The sequence below is a fragment of the Mus caroli genome, chromosome 1 (assembly GCF_900094665.2).
Source record: "Mus caroli chromosome 1, CAROLI_EIJ_v1.1, whole genome shotgun sequence".
Classification (NCBI taxonomy): domain Eukaryota; kingdom Metazoa; phylum Chordata; class Mammalia; order Rodentia; family Muridae; genus Mus; species Mus caroli.
The window spans coordinates 164,647,716-164,668,448 of NC_034570.1; the positions used below are offsets into that span (position 1 = coordinate 164,647,716).

Genomic DNA, 20,733 nt, shown 5'->3' on the forward strand with positions numbered 1-20,733 from the left:
ACCCTGAGGTGCTACAGAGGATAGAGCTGGAGAAGTGACCCAAGCTCCGAAGATCATGTGTGGATCCCAAACATTGGAACAAGAAGCTGTAACCTTGAAGTTTCTTGGAGCCCCCAAGATGTTCAAGATGCCAGGGAGATGGATAGCTGTTGAGGAAAGCTGCTAACAGAAAGTGGAACCACCAAAAAGAAAGAATTATGCAGCAGTCAACAAAGCACAAAAATGTTAGAGATCTGAAGGGATTTTTTTTTTTAATATTTCTATTTCAAGCATTTGGACAACAGACATGGAGATAAAGAATTTGGAATTTGCCCAGCTGGATTTTGGTCTTGCTTTGGGGATTATAGTTACATGGCTATATGAACATCAGAAGAGACTTTGAACTTTGAACTTTTAGCATTGTTGAGACCTGTTATAGACTATGGGAACTTTTGAAGTTGAACTATGGTTTTAACATTTTACTATGTATAGGTATGGCCCCCATAGACTCGTGTGTTTGAACAAGCCTATAGGGGACAGGGAGTAGATTGCTGTGGTTTGTATATGCTTGGTTCAGGGGGTGGTACTATTAGGAGATATGGCCTTGTTGGAGTAGGTGTGGCATTGGAGGAAGTGTCACATTGTAGAGGTAGTCTTTGAGACCCTCCTCCTAGCTTCCTGGAAGAAAGTCTGCTCTTGACTTCCTTTCCACAAAGATGTAGACCTCTCTGCTCCTCCACCACCATGTCTGCCTACATGCTGCCATGCTTCTTGCCATGATGATGATGGACTGAACCTCTGAAAGTGTAACCCAGACCCAATTAAATATTGTTCTTTATAAGAGTTGCCTTGGTCATGGTTTCTTTTCACAGCAATGGTAATCCTAACTAAGGCACAGTCCCTGGACTCATATCTGAGTGATGGAGGGTACTCTATGCAGCTAGGTATGTGTTGTGGCTCCAGCTTGAGTTTAGAACATGAAGAATAGGAGTGGGGCATGTTAGAGAAATGTAAGAAAGGCTAGAGAAGTACCTGGAGTGGCTTACTGTTGCGGTAAATCTTCACCCAAATATGACCCCAAAATGAAAACACAACACAGTTAATATGAATACGTGCTGTGCACCTAGATTGGGTAGATCTACTGCTACACTGCTATCTTCCACTTCTATGAGACCCTTTAGAACTTGCAGTTTCTCCAGGCCATGTGCTTCTGCTCTGCTTTTCTTCTTCCTCTTCCTCCTCTGCATCCTTTCCCTCTTCCATTTTCTCCTTCTTCTCTCTCTCTCCTTCTGATCCACCTTCCCTTTTATCTGTCCAATCATCAGCTCTCTTTTATTTTACAAATTAAGGTGGGAAGCAGGTTTACAGGAAATCAATCACCTGAGTGCTGACTCATTCCTTGTTCGTAGCCACTCACTGGAGAACGGAATTAACATCAAATATAATTAGTCCCAGGGCTATCCACAACAGCTTATGATGTATCATACAGAGTAAATGGACAAGATCAGAAGATACCTGTTTGTAGTATAGTCAAGTGACCGTTGGCTTGGCCCATAGGAGTAGTTCTCAACTGACAGACCATCAACACCACCTGGGATCTGGTGACAACTGGGATCTCTCAAACTCCACTCATAACCATGATCCTTGGCTGAAGACCTGGCCTTGGTGGGAGAGGAGATATTCCAAAAGGAGATATGTGTGCTTTTCTTTAAGTCACCAAGCTACTGAAGCAATGAACCTCAGAGAATTCAAATTTCTCTAGGAAATTCATGCTGCAGGTCAGAAAAAAAAAAAAAAAAAAAAAAAAAGCTAAAGGCCTGTTATCACTAGAGGAGGAAATTGTATCACAGGAGAGCTTTCAGATAGCTCTGAAAGCTTTTCTCACAGTTAAGTGAGCAGGCATGTATCCCCTGACTTTTATGTTGCCCTTTCTCCACAGAAAAGAGAAATGAAATGAAAAGCCTTTGCTAATTTTGCCCGTTGCAGAGGCATTCATTTGATGGTAACCATTTATATTTCCTGATTGCAAAAATCCAAGAAGGTACGTGGTTGGCATGAATCTGAGGGTCCTCTCACAGGCCCAGATCATAAAGGAACTTTAAGATTGAAAGTCAGTGACCTGTTTTTCCTTTTTCTTTTGTGATTTCATAAAATTTTATTTAGCCTTTGAGAATTTCATACATATATACAATCCCTTTTTCTCCAGCCTCCAATGCACCCCACAGGTCTTGGACCATCTCTTCCTCCTAATTTCATTAGCATCTTCTCCTAGTCCTCCAGCTCCTGTTGGGGCTGTTCTTCTAAAATGGCCCACTGAGTCCAATACGTGCTTCCTCCACATGCTTGAATACAGATGAAGCCATTGGGTCACGGACAACTTCCCAAGGTCACTGACCCCAGAGAGAACTGACTCTAGATCACATCAGCCACAAATTAGCAATAACCCCACAGCTAGGGGTGGGGCCTCGGGAGTCCCGCCTGCAAAGGATCTATTGTTTAATCTGTTTTCTATGCCATTTTCATTGCACACTACTTTGAAAGTCAATGTCCTTGTAGATGGATCTTCAAAGAACTTTGGTTAATACCATAAATGATGTTTAAAAAAAACAAATTTTGAAGAAGATAATCTGAGAGGACAAGGGGAAAACTATAATCAAAGAATAAAAAAAATAAAATATATAACATTTACACACTTTAAATTAGATACCTATATGAATTCTTTGTAAGCATAAATAAACACAAATGATACAGCTTTAAGTAAAATAACATATGCATATATTAATTAGTACATATTTTAAGTGTATATGTATAGTCTCTTGCCTGATTGATGAGTGTTAAGCCACTGAGCCCAGGTTCAGTTAAACACACTCAAAGGCTAACAGAGATTCCATGCTGAGGAAAAGAAAGAGGATTAGGGTTGTTTGCTCCCCCTAAAGATAGCAAACAGCAAACTAATAAGAGATTCCTGAACTCAAGAGCTCTACTTATACACATGTTCTCAGAATATACCAAGTTCTAAAGAGACACTTGTGCCCTCCCTTCTACTCTCAGATGTCTGTTTCTTAGACTGTGTCATAGTCACCATCATTGCATTCTTCACTCTCAGTTCTGCATAATGAAGATGACAGGAGCCTGGTCTCTATCTAAGCAGAACCCCAAAGAAAAGATACAAAGTCTTCTTTTGACCTATGCCACCAAAAGCCCAATAGATCTTCCAGGCACAGAAGTGTATTCACACTCAATCACACCATAGAAGACCCAGAAAGGTTTCTTTAAAAACAAAACAAAACAAAACACCCCAAACCAAGCCAAAACAAAACAAAAATACATTTCTGGTCAGAAATGAAGGAAGATAAACACTCTTTAGAAGCTAGAAAAGATAAGAAAAGAAGCCTGGCAGATGTCTTAGAGGGGAGATGTATATGTCTGACAGCCTGAGCTTAATACCAAGAACTCATATACAGCCAGATGTGATGATCCGTACCTGTAACCCCAACACTCATACAAGAAAGGAGGCAGAGACAAGGAACACCTGAATTCCAATGGCCAGCTAGCCTGGATTTGAGTCAATTCTTTTGGTCCAAATTATCCCCAACTGCTCTACAGTGGTAATGGTAAATATAGTAGATTTAGCAAAACTGATCAAATGCTTTCACCAAAAGAGCTTCCAGTTCTGAGAAATTGTCTGAAGAAAATAAAAAATAAAATAAAATAAAGGGCAGAAGGCTTAAGAACAGTCATGTGACATCAACACTGGACCTTCACATCAACAACCATGTTAACATGCACCCTAATGAAGGCAGAGGGGCAATATGTGGGTAAGAAAAAGGACCAGCAAGATAGGAAGAGGAGGGATTGAGAAAAGTAATACAGAGAAAATACAAGTAAGGTACATTGATAGTGTGTGTGTGTGTGTGTGTGTGTGTGTGTGTGTGTAGAAAAAGTGTCATCAATAAAGCCATTATTTTTATGATAACTAAAATGTTAAACTGAAGACATGTGAAGTACAGTTTGGCTCTCCATCTCCAATACTCTAATCAATCTACAGTGACAATCTTCAACACAGGTGTGGGGGGTATTGTGGCTGTTGTTATTGTTTTCAGCTGATGTCAGCTTATACTTTTAGATATCCTTGTCAGTTCCCCCAAAACTAAAGAGTATAGTGATGTTATAAGGAAATCTGGGACCAAATTTTTGTCTCAAGTACTGTCTCAGTTGTGTTGTAGGAGAACAAGCCTCAGTCTCTGAGGAACTGAGCGAATTTTACTCAGCATTTTTTGATAGCAAGAACTTGCCTACCTCAATACCCACATTTGTGAGTTTCAAATGTGCCTTTGAATATCATAGTTTTCCCTTATTAATATTCTATAATTATATTAAATCAATATGTGCTAATCATATTAAGTAAGAAGATTCATTATGATATTTCTATATATGCATATAAATTACTTTTGAAACAGTATAGAAAGACAAGGGAAGTCAAGAGATCAGAAACACCAAAGGAACACTTCACCCTAGGGTCTGATTCACATTTTCCTCTCAGAGAGATTCAAAACTATTGACTCAACTGATACAATTAAGACTGTAGCTGGTTGTGGTGTAACACACCTATAGTCCCAGCACTTGGGAGTTAAACTTAATAAGATCAGGAGTTCAAGGCCAGCCTTAGCTATATAGTGAGCCCAGGACCAACCTGGGCTACATAATACTGTCTTTGAAAATAAATAAATAAATAAATTTTTAAAAAGAAGAAGAAAAAAGATTGTTTATAGAAGGTTTGGGATGCTATAGACAGGGTCATAGAGATTGCCTACAGAGATGACTTTCTTTCCTCCTTCCTTCCTTCCTTCTTTCCTTCCTTCCTTCCTTCCTTCCTTCCTTCCTTCCTTCCTTCCTTCCTTCTGTCCTCCCTTCCTTTGCATGTAAATGCAAAAAGTATTTCATTCTGCAGAAGTCCAGCATGCTGGAGTCTCTCCATTCCCAAGAGACAGAGACTGACATTCTCTTTTCTAAGAGATATTTCAAACAAAGATATTTAAAAACATTTCAAAAGAAACAAACAACAAAGAAACAAAACAAAGCTATGTATGCTTGAGGCCACATTGTTCTGATCTTTGAGTTTTATATTCTCAATGCTGCTCTTCTGTCCCTAAACCTAAGCAGTACACCTCATGAAACTATCCTATAACTTCATTTAAAGAAACAGAATTCTTAGCCTGGCAGTGGTGGCACATGCTTTTAAGCCTTCAATGCAGCACTTGGGAGGCAGAAGCAGGCAGATCTCTATAAATTAGAGGCCAGCCTGGTCTACAGAGTGAATTCCAGGAGAGCCAGGGCTACACAGAGAAACTCTGTCTCAAAAAAAAAAATTCTTAAAAAAAATAGACTTCCTACATTTATTTTATTGTGTGTCTCTTTGTGCTATATTTTAAGATAGGAGAAATGCATAATATTTAATTATATATATATATATATATATATATGAATATATATGCTAAGACACTGATAGAACTTTCTTAAGAAGCTCAGCCTCCACTCTGTCTCCCTGCCTGTCTCCTCTTCTTCCTCTCTGTGGATAAGCTTAACCCCGAAGCATCTACTCTCTCTTAATAAATTGAATACTTTACAAATTGACTAGCTGCCTCACTCTGACTTGTCCTGAAATTCTTTTTGGTGAATATCCTCAAGGGCTAGCTTTACCTTCCTGCTGTCCCTAGACAGGGTAAGTCCTTGGGCTGCAGGAGGCAGCCCTGTCTGTCTCCCAGATGATGCTCCTGACAGGATGGATCCCATTCATCCCCATTACTCTTTATCATGGTTCCACCCCCTTCCCATCCCCCATCCACAGTCCCTAATGTTTCTTCTACTACTTTTGTGACCTTATAATAGAGCTCTGTCAACTCTGACCTGCCCCTCAAAGGCCACCTATTCTCCCACATTCAAAGGACTTGGGGGAAAAAAAATCCGTTTTCTTTCTGCCTTTCTTTTAGCTCTCTGTCCTCCCCTCCCACTTTGTCTCCTGAACTTCTTGGGTATATCACAGAAGAAAATAGCAAAGAAACAAATAAGTCTGAATCAAAGTTGCTCTGTTAGAGAAAGAGCAAGAACCAAGAGTCAAAGTACCTCAGTACTCAGCATTCAAGGAGGCCGAGAATTCTAGTGGCCCACAGGCAAAGTGTGCCCTGGGGCAGCCTGCATTCTAGAAGAGAGGAGCCAGTAGTCTTGTGAAAGAGGTGAAATAAAGGCTTTTCAGGCTCTCAGGATTCCTTGGAGACTGAGATATTACCCTGGCACAGTTATTAAAGCTGAGTTCTTCAAACTGTTTACTCAAAAAGGCCACCTAAGGACATCCATCCACCTGCTTCAGTGAACACTTGTTTTAAAGATCATAGTTTGAGAAAGGATGGTAATTGCTGTCTGGATTTCCAACAAAGAGTAACATTGTTTTACAAATGCTACTTTTATGATTTTTTTTGCTTTTATTGTTTGCAGTCTTTTAAAATACTAATGAAGCTTTAAGACATTTAACAAAAACTATAGTTTAATGTCATTAAAATAAAGACAACAATTCACAGTAAGAAAAAGTGATTGTTATCTAGGTCCGAAACTAAGAAGCCCTGGCCCTGGACAAAGTGTGCTTGGATGGGTTTGCTTGAGAAACTGGTCATCCTTTATAGCACAATGTCTAATTTCCTGTGTTTGTACCAAGTGCATTTTTTTTTCTTTTTCCTTTTTATACAGCATCACATTGTGACATGTTTAATATTGATGAGTTTGACCTCCTGGGAGTTATAATTCATGCACCCCTTTTAAATACAAATGTTGTCTAATTTATATGGTAAACACATAGAATTTTGGAGATTAGCATGTTAATCAGCTTTAATCTCAGTATTTTCAGCATCCCCTACCTCTCTTTTCTCTGTCCAGAAAGGTCTCACAAAACCACTTTGGAAATGGCAGTTAATGTCCTGTCCTTGAAGAGGCTTGTGTATCAGGCGAGAGTCTGGGGAAGGAACCTTTCCCTAAGTAGCATGTTCACAAACTTTAGAGTGTGCAAAGCCATGGTCAAGTATTTAAGGGGCAGAACAGTCAGAACAGTCCACCCATTCAACAAGTATTTGAACTGGAGCCACACAGAAGTTCTCTCTCTCTCTCTCTCTCTCTCTCTCTCTCTCTCTCTCTCTCTCTCTCTCTCTGTGTGTGTGTGTGTGTGTGTGTGTGTGTGTGTGTGTGTGTGTGTTCCCGATGTTATGGTACTTCTGACCTGGAATTAGGCTTCGATTTTTCTCCTGTGTTTTTCTCTTTGCAGGTCTGCGAGCTTTGAAGTTTCATCAAAATGTTCCAACATTCCAGTTCTTGAAAAGAGGGCAACATGTTTTATTTTCAAGGTGGAGATTAAGGTCCCAGAGATAACCTGTCAGGAAGATTCTAAATTCGATCTAGTCTGGGACACATAAAGACAGCTCCTGCTGTCCCCACCCCCAATTATGAAGTACTAGAGATAGATGGGTTTTCCTACTTGGTTGCAGGAGGAGCCAAAGGGGGCATTGAAGGGGCGGCGGCGGTGGGCGGGGAGCCAGGCCAAGGCTGAGTCCTGTGCAGCCATTGGTGGGGAGTGCGCGCTGAACTGAGCATGTTCGCGCCCGCCAGCCAGGGCCGCAGCCACAGCCGCAGGGACGGCAGCCGGGAGAGCCACCGCGCATTATGCAAAGCGGCAGCAGATGTGAGCGGGGCCAGCTGGGCGCTCCTCGGCCTCCGCTCCCAACGGCCGGCCCAGCTGCCTGAATTGTCCCGGACACTCCCCTGGCCCTCTCCAGGGCCGAGATGGCCTGAGGACCCCAAGGCGCGGCGGCGCAGCAGTGGGGTTGAAACATGGGGAACCAGGATGGGAAGCTGAAGAGAAGCGCAGGTGATGCCTCCCACGAAGGCGGCGGAGCCGAGGATGCCGCGGGGCCCAGGGATGCGGAAACCACAAAGAAGGCGAGCGGGAGCAAAAAGGCGCTTGGCAAGCACGGCAAGGGGGGAGGGGGCAGCGGGGAGACCAGCAAGAAGAAGAGCAAGTCCGATTCTAGAGCCTCGGTGTTTTCCAACCTGCGGATCAGAAAGAACCTGACCAAGGGGAAAGGTGCCTGCGACTCGCGGGAGGATGTGCTGGACTCTCAGGCCCTGCCGATTGGGGAGCTGGACAGCGCTCACTCTATAGTCACCAAGACCCCGGACCTCAGCCTCTCCGCTGAGGAGACAGGCCTATCGGATACCGAGTGTGCTGACCCTTTCGAGGTGATCCATCCCGGTGCTTCTAGGCCTGCTGAGGCTGGGGTAGGGATCCAGGCGACCGCGGAGGATTTGGAAACTGCGGCTGGAGCGCAAGATGGACAAAGGACCAGTTCTGGTTCAGACACGGACATCTACAGCTTCCACTCCGCTACGGAGCAGGAGGATTTGCTCTCAGACATCCAGCAGGCAATTCGTCTGCAACAGCAGCAGCAGCAGAAGCTGCTGCTCCAGGACTCCGAGGAGCCTGCAGCGCCCCCCACTGCCATCTCCCCTCAGCCTGGGGCCTTTCTGGGCCTGGACCAGTTCTTGCTGGGACCTAGAAGCGAGGCTGAAAAGGACACAGTACAGGCACTACCGGTGAGACCTGACTTGCCTGAGACCACCAAGTCTCTGGTGCCTGAGCATCCTCCGTCCTCCGGAAGCCACTTGACCTCCGAGACACCGGGTTACGCGACCGCCCCCTCCGCAGTCACAGACTCTCTCTCATCACCAGCCTTCACCTTTCCTGAGGCTGGGCCAGGGGAGGGAGCCGCCGGAGTTCCCGTGGCTGGAACTGGGGACACAGATGAGGAGTGCGAGGAGGATGCTTTTGAGGATGCCCCCCGCGGCTCTCCAGGGGAGGAATGGGTCCCAGAGGTGGAAGAAGCCTCAGAGAGGCTGGAGAAAGAGCCGGAGGAGGGGGTGCGAGAATCCATTACCTCCGCAGTCGCTTCTTTGCCTGGCAGCCCTGCGCCCAGCCCACGCTGCTTCAAACCTTACCCACTCATCACCCCCTGCTACATCAAGACCACCACTCGGCAGCTCAGCTCTCCTAATCACTCCCCGTCCCAGTCCCCCAACCAGAGTCCTAGGATCAAAAAGCGGCCGGACCCTTCCGTGAGCCGGAGCCCCAGAACCGCCTTGGCCTCTGCTGCAGCCCCGGCAAAAAAGCACCGGTTGGAGGGTGGTCTCACGGGCGGCCTCAGCCGCTCAGCCGACTGGACCGAGGAGCTGGGCGTTCGTACGCCAGGGGTAGGAGGCTCCGTGCACCTGCTGGGGCGCGGGGCTACTGCGGATGACAGTGGTGGCGGGTCACCTGTACTGGCCGCCAAGGCACCTGGGGCTCCAGCGACAGCTGATGGCTTTCAGAACGTGTTCACAGGTGAGCGCGCCTGCCACGTATCTCCGGGTGGCAGGTCGCCTGCCAATCAGATCCTTCCTTTACCACCCCGCCCCCTCCACGTTCTGAAAGGCCCAGGCCTGTTATTTACCGCCAGGGGTGTCTCCTCAGTTAAAAGCCTTGGGTGTGCTTATTCTCTCTCAGGATAGTAAAGAGGAAAAAAAAAATGTAGTTGTATGTCCAAAGTCATCTCAAAAGAGGACTGATGGGCTCACTGTCCTAGCTTCCTTCCCTCTATGAATATTAACCCCTTTTGTGTCTTGCTACCTCTGTCATCCTTCATGTTATTTCTTTTCCTTCTATGCTTTCACCGTTTAAAACTGTACATAGACCTTCCCAAGGATTTGTATTGCAGGCACACAACATTTATTCTAGTACATTCTAAAGGTTATGTCTGACCACCTCGAAGATAGTTTCTACCATGCAGTGGTCTGGGTACCATACAGGTAGTTTGCGAAGTGATTACTCCTTTTTTGCTAATGCTAGCAAGTATAATATATGCTCATAGAAAATGAATAAATAATAGACCATTAGTAATGTGTTATTTATTTATGATTCTAAGGATTGAAACGAGGGCCTTTTGCTTGCTAGGCAGGTACTGTACTACTGAGCTATGGCCTCAGATTTCCGCGATGCTTCTTGGTAAAGGGTTACCATAAGTTGCCTAGGCAGGCATTGGACTTAACTTGGTGATGTCCCGCATCGGTGAGAGGAAGCTGGGATGTGGAAATATTGAAGATGGGAAACTGAAAGCACAGGGCTCCCACTGGTACTGTCTTCCTTAGGTGACTGCGCCTGTGATAGGTTTAGTCTGTGTGATAGACCACGGGCAGCGTCATCAGCATCAGCTTCCTGGGTTAAAATTGAATCTGTTCATTTCTTCTTGTAGGTGCAAAGTATCTCTTGAGGCGTTTACTGATAGTGTCAGTTAGTTTCCTGTTTCACATATTATTATGGAAGATGTGCTGTTCAAATATAAAGTGCAGAGAGAAAAATAGCAGCATTCAATGCTAGTACTGATGGGTTTCAGAAAAATATATGAAAAGTTAAAATTTTTAAATGCAATTTAAAATGTGTTATGTTATTATAATAAACAGGTTATCATTTAGGTATATAGCAAGTGCCTGCAGTCTCAGCACTTGAGAGGCAGGGATAGAAGTTTGCATCTGTGTCTATGCACACTATATCTGTGCAGTGCCTGCAAAGGCCATGATAGGGCACTAGGACTGGGTTACAGATGACTGTGAGCCATCATGTAGGCACAGGGAATCTAGCTCAGGTCCTCTGGAAGGGCAGCCTGTGTTCTTAACCAACGATCCAACTCCCAGACCCTTTAGTACATTTTTTTTCCTTTAGTACACTTTTAATTTACATTTATGTTAGCCTTTATTTTGATTTAGATTTATTTAAAGATCTGAACCTTAGAAGTGATTTTTATTTACTTTATAGACTTTATTTACTTTATACTACCATAGTATTTCCTCCATGTTCTTTACTGTGGAGATTTACTGAAAGGGGAAGTTTAGAGTCATGGATCTACTAGAAATGATGTAAAGTAAAATTAAGATATTCAAACTGAAAAAGTCATATTTTTATGGCTGACGATTGAACAGTTCTTGGGATAATGTTTTCATTGTTTGGATTTGGGTTTTTGAGAGGAGGCCTTATATAACTCAGGCTGGTTTCAAACTTCTGTACTTGAGGACGACCCTGAATGCCTGATTCTACCTCAGTTCCCCAACTGCTGGGAGTATAAGCTGGTGCTATCAAGCCTGGCTCTTAAGATAATTTTTTTTTTGAACTTGTTTTGTGCTGAGAATAGAACTTAGAGTCTCGACTTTCTAGGCAAACCTTTACCAGTGAGCCAAAGCCTGACACACAGACTACTGAATCATGGTGCTGGCTTTCTAAATTTTACTAACTGAAAGTTATTGACAAGTGGAGAGCATGGGGGCAGGGCAGCTCTGTAGGAAAGCAGTTGTCTAGCATGGACAAGGACCTGGGCTTCAGTATCAGCATGGAAAAGAAGTACAGTGTGCAAGAACCTACTGTCTACCCATCTACCCTGTCTACCTATCACCTATAACCTATGATCTCTCTCTCTCTACCTATCACCTATAACCTATGATCTCTCTCTCTCTCTCTCTCTCTAACCATCTGTCGTCTTTCTATCATCTATGGTCTATCTATCTATTTTATCCTCTATCTATCCCTCTATCAACTATCAACTATTTATCATCTATCAATCATATATATATATAATCTATCCAGCAATCACAGTTCCTCAGGGTTTAGCAAGTATAAAGCAAGAATTGAGGTACTAGAAGTTATTAAAGGAGAATTAAAGAGAGTCCTGGAAGATCACAAGACCTTAAATATATTGAGGTTTTATTTACCCCGGACAAAAAGTGTTCTTAAGTCTTGGGATTCATTTAATTTTGCTATTATTTTCAAATTTCAAATGTGTAACACTTGAAGGAGCTGTTTGGTAGCCTGTGAGTTTTGTTGGCCTTTGAGCCCAGGCAGATTTCTGTTATTGTACAGAGTAAAAGTCATTTTTGTGTGGCAGTCATCTGCCTGTGTTAGATGGTTGCAAATTGCCACCAATGGACAGCAGGTCGAGTTTTGTGTTGCAGCATTCATAGTGTTCTGTCATTCACTCTCTGTTCCCCAGGGATATAAAGCAATGAGTAGATTTAACTTAACCTGGGACTGATGGGGAAATGAAGATCAAGTGTCTCAAGGTCATATTGTGTAATTCATTTCTAGGCAAAGCTAGAAGAGAACACTGTCCATTGAGTCACCCTTACTTATTGCTAGCATTTGTATCTTTGGCACTAGGTGATAACATACAAAGCAGGAATCTGTGAAAGGCATTGCCCTATCTAATGCTTTCCCTGCTAAGATTTTTCTGGTTTCTGTTAATAGAGGCCGGATATCTGACCTTCCTTGGGACAAATGATGGGTGAATTTGAAGTGAGAAAAAACTGGATGTTTCTTGAGACAGCTGTCCTGAAGACTGTTGTGTCAGAGGGTTACCAGACTGGCCCTGTCTTTGTCATCTGACACTTTTCTCAGCTTTACAATTAATTCTCTGTGGTGGTTTTATAGGCATCTCGGAAGTTATCCAGGGCTCAGTGAGCACTGGTGTTATCCTTAAGCAGCTAGGTTTTTGGTCTTAATTGTGGAATTATTTAGATCAGTTAATTTCCCAGCTGATTTTGAATCCAGAAGGGCATTGTATCTCTTTGCTTCCCTCAACATTTTTTAGCTTTACAGCACTGGAGAGAGGGGAAAGTGATTCTCTTTTTACTGCATTGCAACCATAGGGAAAATCATGCAAGTGAAAATGGAATCTCCCGCCCAGGTTTTTGTCTCTGCTGAATATGGCAATGCTCAGTGATGAGGTATTCTTCTGTTAGCTGTGGGGAAATGGACGGTGTTGGAGGGCATTCCATTTCAAAATTTCACACCTAATTTACTGGAAACATGCCACTTTCAGTATTCAATAGGATGAATTTGAGAGGTTCGCCTCTGAAAAGTGGTCTTGGTGTCAAACTCTGGGCCTCTTGAATGCTAAGCCATTGCTTTTATAACTGAATTACGTTCCTAGCCTGGTAATAGGGTGCAGTTAATTAAAGTTTGGACATCTAATATATTGAATTTGTGATGCCAAATCACTTTTGATAGGAATCTTTCCAGTCAATTATGCACTTAATCTATCTCCCTTTTAAACATGTGGGATGAAAGTTCCATCTGTTTTACAAGGCTCGCTGTCATCTTCAGGCACATCATTGTCTTGCGGAAGCACCGCTGTGGCCCCCAAGAGTTGGTTTACGTGTGTGGGCTAGAGGCCATGGTCTCTGTCACTTGGGATTTTGTTTCTGAACAGTTTCTTGACTCCTATTTGGCTATCGCTTCTTTCATTCTTAGTGCTTTCTTTATTTGCTTCTGCACTCTCCTGAATTCCTTATAATTTGATTTTATTCATAAATTTGTTACTAGCTTGTAAAAGTCTACAATTATGATGTTACCTCCATTTATTATGCTAGAGGTCAGATGGCTCTGGATGGTGCTTTACTTAAATATATATAATCTTTACCACTGTTTGAAGTACAGCTATGCCAAATCATGTCTCTATGAGCAACCAAGGCTCAAACAAGTCAAAGAATGTGACTAAGAGCATTGAGCTAGTAATCCCCATCTACTGTATGACCTCAAAAGCCCAAAGCCGTTGTTAATGTGCTGAGGGCAAAGCCAAGTGGACCCCGGAGTTTCTCAGGCTAATTGACAAAGTGCTTGCATCAATAGCTTGAACTTTTTACTCTCATTTTGGCTTTTCTAAAGTTTATCTTATTTGTTGTATTAGTAGACAGGAGTGCATATTTTCTCACAGAGCTCTTAAAAAATTTTTTTTTGGAGACAATATCTTATGTATCTAGCTTTGAACCCCCTAATAATAGATGCTACCCTCAAATTCCTGGTCCTCCTGTCTCCCAAGTGTTACAAATACAGGTATGTGCCACCATAGCTGGCTCTAACCTTGGATTCAATGTATAGCTTTTTAAATCATCACACTGAAAATTTTATAGGCCAAATAGTGTCATAGCAGTAGCTCCTGGCAAAGTATAGGTGTAAATAAATGAAGAAGGTGTCTCTGAAAATTGTGTTATTGGTCTGGGCATGGTAGCTCACTCCTTTAGTCAGCACTTGGGAAGGGAGGAGGGCAGATCTCTCTGAGTTCAATGCTAGCTTGTCCATTCAAAAATAAAAGCAAAAATAAAAACAGAAACATCCCCCATGACAAATAAAGAAAGATGATTATGTCATTTATGTAAACAAGGAAACAGGGGTGCCTACATATTGTTATTATCAGGTTCCAGACATTAGAGACAATTTGACAAGAGAACATGTGATCGAGGATATTCTGTAAGTCATTTTATTTTTGTCTGAAAGATTCTTTCGGACCGTGGCTTGAATCAGAGTTAAACATCCCAATGGCTTCAGTGATGCACGAAATGACTGCCTTATGACCCGAGGATTGGCCTGGTTTTAAGTGCGTTCAAGCACTTGGCTCTCAGCCATGCACATTTGAAATAGAGCAGGTGCCTTCACTGTGTTCCCTTCGGGTTCTACTAAAAAGTTGCTGAAACTGTGTTGGATGGTGATTTGTCTAAACACTGTTATCCTGGGTATTTGCTTCCTAGCTTTATTCTTTAGCTCCATGACTCACCCGTAATTGCTCCTCAGATATACGAGCATGGAGGAACAGCTTTACACTAAGAATGTTAGGATTCAGTGACATCATGAAATGCAGCCCCTGCCACTGTGCCTGGCAAAGAGCGGGTGTTTAATTAATGTTGATTGATTTCCACAACTGACTTGTTTTCTCAATAAATTTTATTGTTTGAAGTGGACAGAGCCAAATGTGTAAAAGCAGAACCAGACAATTCTGAAACGATTATAAAATCCTGGCAGGCTATAAATTGTTCAGCTACTTAATGAAATTATTTCTTAAACATAGATTTTTTTTTGGTATAGCTTTTCTATTTCTTTCTCTTATTTTTTTTTTTTTATAATTATAAACATTGTCATCACTTCAGGTTTCTGGGGGCCCAGAAAAAGATGGCGAGGGTTTGGTTGTGAGAAATGGAGATACTGCTGGTTACTAAAGGGTGTATGGGAGCCCAGCATGATAACTTAGACCTGTAACCAGGCAACTGAAACAGGAGGATTGCCACAAGTTCAAAGCCAGGCTAATGTGAGCTATGTGTCAGATACTCTCTATGAAAACCACCAAAGCAATAGCAAACAACAGCAGAGAAGGGGGGTGGGGAACAGGGAGCGAGGGAGGGAGCACTGACACCCTGTCAGTATTTGTTCTGTACAGTGTCTGCCACCAAGCACCTGAACTTTTTTGACCTTCTTCCCTGATTCTCGCATGAGATAAGGATTGAGACACACTAATGTATTTGCTCTTCTATGAATATGAGCTCATATTACAGACCCTGGGCCTTTATCCTGCAAGCTCACTTTCTTCGAAGTTTAGTTTGCTTCTCTTGGGAAGCATGTCAAAAGGACCAAGTGAAGGCCGTGTCTTCCATGTTCCATCAGCTAGCCCTGGCAGCCTCCATATCACTCTTTGTTTTTTTGTTTTTTTGTTTTTTTTCGAGACAGGGTTTTTCTGTATAGCTCTGGCTGTCCTGGAACTCGCTTTGTAGACCAGGCTGGCCTCGAACTCAGAAATCTGCCTGCCTCTGCCTCCCAAGTGCTGGGATTAAAGGCATGCGCCACCACGTCCGGCCATATCACTCTTTGAATGTGCCATCTGCATCACGCTGCTGTCTGGATTTAGGATTTCTTCTTCCTTGCCTTGCCTATGCTGTCCACCCATCACCTACTTTTCCTCTCCGTCTGCCCACTCATGGCTGTTGTGTGTCTTGCAGGGTGCTGTCCAGACAAACACTGAGTATGTGAGTTCTTGCTAAACACTCATGTTTCTGGGATGGACACAAGGAAGTTGGGGTATTTAGCTGTCCTGAGGTCAACTACAACCTATTGAATCTAAGCTTGAGAGTTACACAAGACTTTTGGTCAGTTGAAGTTAGTTATATTCAATGAAGTAAAGATAGCATGATAATTGGTGGGTCTCTTGAGAGCATACACATTATCTCTGCTGGAGGTTAGGATTAAAATGGTAACCATAGTACAGAAATTCAAGCTTTCATATATGTATATACTCATATATGTGTACATATATATGTATACATATTATTTTAATACATGTATATGTGTGTGTGTGTGTGTGTGTGTGTGTGTGTGTGTGTGTATGTGTATACAAGCACTTACTCCATGTCATACACATAGAGGTCAGAGGACAGCTTGCTGAGTCAGTTCTCTTCCCCCATGTGCTTCTCTTGGATCAAAATCTGGGCTTTAGACATGGCAGCAAGCATTTGTACCTACTGTGCCATATTGCAAGCTCTATACACATACATATACACATACACATACACAACACATATGTTTTGGGATAGGAGTACTGAGATTCAAAGTCAGAGCCTCACATATGCTAAGCAGGCACTCTATCTTCTCTGCCTGAGCTCTACCACCAAGCTGCATCTCTATCCTTCAATGCATCCTTAATGAAGGATGACTGATGTTTTAAGGCTAGGGAAATCATTCAGGTGGTAAAGTGCTGGATACACAAGCACGAGAAACTTGAGTTTTATCCACAGAGCCCACATTTAAAAAGCCAGGTGTGGTGACTCATTTGAAATGCTAGTTCTGAAAAGGCACAGACATAGAGATCATTAGGTCAGGCAATCTAGTCCAATTAGGAGCATTATACCAGGAAAGACCCTGGTTCAAAGACATAAGGGGGTAGTGCTTGTGGAGTGACGCCACTGTTGATCTCTGGTCTACACACACACACACACACACACCCGTACACCATCCCACAAGGTAAAGGGAATAGGTAAATTATTATTTCCATTCATTCTAACTTTTGTATTAGAAATAGTAGCGGAATTCGGCATTAAGGATTGTTAAGGAGAAATAAAATTTTATCTGTGACTTAATAGTTGATATGAATTTGCCAAATGTAAAAACTTTGTGATGCTTTTTACTTTTATTTAATTTCTGTTTACTTTTATTTAATTTCTGTGTTTATATCTGAATAGGTAGGCGTGTACCCTTGCAGATCAGAAGCTGATGTGGGATTCCCTGGAGCTGGAATCACAGGCAGTTGTGAGCTGCCAAATGTGGGTTCTGGGAAATGAACTTTATTCCTCTGCAAGAGGAACTTAACTGCTGACTTATCCTTCCAGTTCTTACAAGACTCCAAAAATATTAAAATATACCTTCTATTCAATTAGAATAAATCAAAGGAGTCACTGAAAACTATTAGATCAAATAACATTTATTGGACGCCACAAGAAGATGCCAACTGTGGCAGGCAGTTATTGTCCCTCTGACACTTGTTCCACTATTGGTGAGAAAGAGAAAATGAATGGCTTACTCCTTTACAAAGATGAGCTTGAAGTGTTGGCTGATCGGGAAAATGTCTGCTGTTCCTCTGTGGTGCCATCAGGTTACAGTATACTGTGGAATCCCTGGGCACTTTGTTACTGGATGCTAGAGCAGGGCTGGGCTAACTGCAGATCTTGTATATTCAGCAAGAATGAGATTCACAGCTTGAGAAAATCTATGTCTTAGTGTGTTAGAGTGCTATGCTGAGAATGTTCACACTGCCTAATTGGGTCTCTTTATATATGAGGGAGAAGGGTTCTTTGTGTCCTTTACATCATTGCTTTAAGGGACCAGGAAGGAAGTAAATATTTATCAGTCATCCAGTGCAGGACTACGGCAGAAGTAGTGAACAGCCTCCCTTTGCACTTTTTCTCCCCTTTTCCTGTTTCTTCCCTCTCTTCCTCCCTTCCCCTCTCTTCCCCATTTCCCTCTCTCTTCCCTTTCTCCCTCCATTCCTCCTTCTCTCCCTCCCTTCTTTCCTTCCTTTTTCTTCCTTCTCATCTCTTCCTAATGGTCTGGTTTCTCAGTTAACCAAACAAAGCAAAGGCAGGGCTAAGGATGTTGCGAGATGGTAACATTTGTCTTGCATGTATGAAGTCTGTAGTTGGACCTCAGGCTCACCCTGCTCCTCTAGGACACAGGAGAAGAAAAGAGAAGTGGAGGCAATCTTGTTGGGAGGTAGTTTACTCCAGTTTGTTAACCCTATGATTATTTAAAACAGGTCTAGCAGGAGCCTCTGAAATCATGCATTGCATAGACACAGTTTGTTGTAGTTTTTTCCAGTGTTGGAGCTGCAGAGAATCCTTATGCCCAGGGGATCCATTTACATGGAATACTAATAGCTTGGGAGCATCTGCAGAGGTGGGGAGAGTCCTGATGTTTTGATTTAGAGGGTGTGGACTGATTTTCATTTTTATATTTATGTGTATATGTGTGTCTCTGTATATATCCTCAAGGAGGCCCAAAAGAGGCATCAGATGTCTTGCAGTGGAGGTACAGGCAATGTGAGCTTTCCCAAGTGGGTGCTGGGAACTGAACTTTATTCCCATGCAAGACCAGCAAGTGCTTTTAACTGCTGAGCTATCTCTCCAGAATCTTTAAGATTTGAACTGGCTGGGCTGCCTTTATCTAGCATGAATGTAGGACTCTGTGTGTTTTTTTTTTTATTGAGTTTAATGATTGTATGTGGTAGATGGTATTGCTTTGTGAAAACATGAAGAATCGTGTTGTATAAGGTTTGACCAAAACTTAAACCCATTTGTCTTTCTAATGTGGGGCCAGGCTCACTGAGCAAAACCATTTAGATCTGCTACCAGCATGTGACTCAGCTCCAACTGAATGGATTCCAGGCTCTGCCATTCTCCTTGTCCTCTGAACTGCCCAATAAGAGGAGTGCATTAAGTCTTTACTTAGAATACTCGGTATATTGGTTTCTGTTGTTTTAGTTTCTCCATCTGTGAAATGTGCTTGTTCAACAATTTCATGACTCTGTGATATTCTCTTTATAAGTTCATATCGACATTAACTCCCACCCCAAATGGGGGACTCACTGTGTAGCCTTGGAAAACATTATGTGGACTAGGTGGTCTCCTATTCACAGAGACTCACCTGCTTTTGTCTGAGTGCTGGGATTTAGGCCCCCACCTTCATGTCTGACTCTGACATTAAAGTTCTGTAGAAATAAAACACAGAAAAGACAAATGCTCATAGGTTTAAAAAAAAACCTTATTGGCCTTAACTATTGTGGTGTGGTTTGATCCAGTTATAAAACAATCGACTTTTACAGGATTCCATGTAAGTCCAGCAGAACACACCATTGAAGGGCTCTGTAAGTAGGAAGTCACTTTGTTGCTAAAATACACGTTTTCTCTCTGAAACAATAACAGACAGAATGACAATAAAGATCATGTTTGCAAATGATGCATAAACCTAGGAATTCTTTTTCCCTTAGACTAACACATGCGAGGTTGGAGATGGTTACTGACGTGTGCTCTCTGTGGGAAGTATTGCATTTTACAGCAACCAACTTGTTCTTCGAGGCAATTATACCTTCCTGTCTGTGCAGTGCTACTTCGGTTAAATGTCTCGGAGGGAGGATGCTAGATGGCCGTGAAACATCCTGGCTGTTTATTTTTGGACATCAAATTGGATATCCTATTTTTAGAAAAAAAAAAATCCCGAAGTTTGTTGAGTGTGTCAGAGTCAGCGTCTTTCAAGAAGGGATGGATAGAACAGTAAGACCTGTCATGAGTTAGAGAGAGAAACATACAGCTGGGCTGTAAAATCTGACAGAAGTGAGAAGGCATCCTAGCATCCTTTAGTTTGTGGCTTGGATTATTTATTTATTTCTCTAATATGCTTTATTTGATTATGAATGCTTTCACTGTCATTTGCCCTGTGATAACAAAGGGTAGGTGTATGGCTTTTGGTTTAGCTTCAAGATGCACTACTGAGGTTCACCCCCAATCTTCTTTTGTAAATCTCCTCTGGGCTATTTTCCCAACATTAGTGGAGAATAAACTCCCAGATCTGACTCATTTGTTGATGTTCCTTTCCTGGGCACCAGTCACCTCTCACTTAAGCATTACAAGTCTCCAAAAGTCACAGTCTAAGACCACACTTTTCTTCTCCATCTCCCCAACATTGTTTGCTGGGTCCCCTCACCAAGGAACTGCTGCACTGTCTGCCCTTATTCCTTCATTCCTTAAACCTTCTACAACCCATTAATCTTTCCATTAAAAATACCTCTTTAAACAGTCTTCTCCTTTACATTACATTGTATCCACTTTTTAAAGTTCCACTTACAATCACTGACTTCCCTGCCTTCTCCTACTCAAAGTCTGGCTGCTTCCACCAGGCATGAGACCAGACTATTTAGTATACACATTTGGGGTCTGGAAGTGTGGCTCAGTATTAGGACATGTTCAGCACCCACGAATCTCTGGGTTACAGAGTACAGTAGAATACACTTTTACATGGACAAGTCTCAAGATAGAAACATCTTACTCATCACGTTTTATCCCAAGGATAAAGCTTAAAATCATATGTGTGTGTCTATATATTATGCATGTAATATGTTTTGTATCATATTGGCAAAAAGAAAAACCTTAGACAAATTAAAATTTAACAGGCCTTCGGCAGAAAAGGAGGGTGCACAGAATAGCATTCCAGATAAAAAGCCAGTTTACAACTTGTTGGTAGGGGATATAGAAGTGATATTCTGAAATAGCCTGATGTGTTACTTTTATGCAGATGCCTTATTTGATTATTTTTGACAACATGCAGCC

The 20,733-nt window shown here is 42.4% G+C and overlaps 1 protein-coding gene across 1 annotated transcript in view; it reads left to right on the forward strand.

Annotated features, from left to right (window-relative positions):
- The first annotated feature begins 7,680 nt into the window (after positions 1-7,680).
- The window catches only part of Fmn2 (formin 2), a 310,737-nt gene continuing 297,684 nt past the window's right edge, over positions 7,681-20,733 (forward strand). Inside the window, 1 exon segment of the mRNA XM_021173977.2 lies at positions 7,681-9,397. Coding sequence (XP_021029636.1) covers positions 7,852-9,397 — 1,546 coding nt within the window. The 5' untranslated portion in view covers positions 7,681-7,851.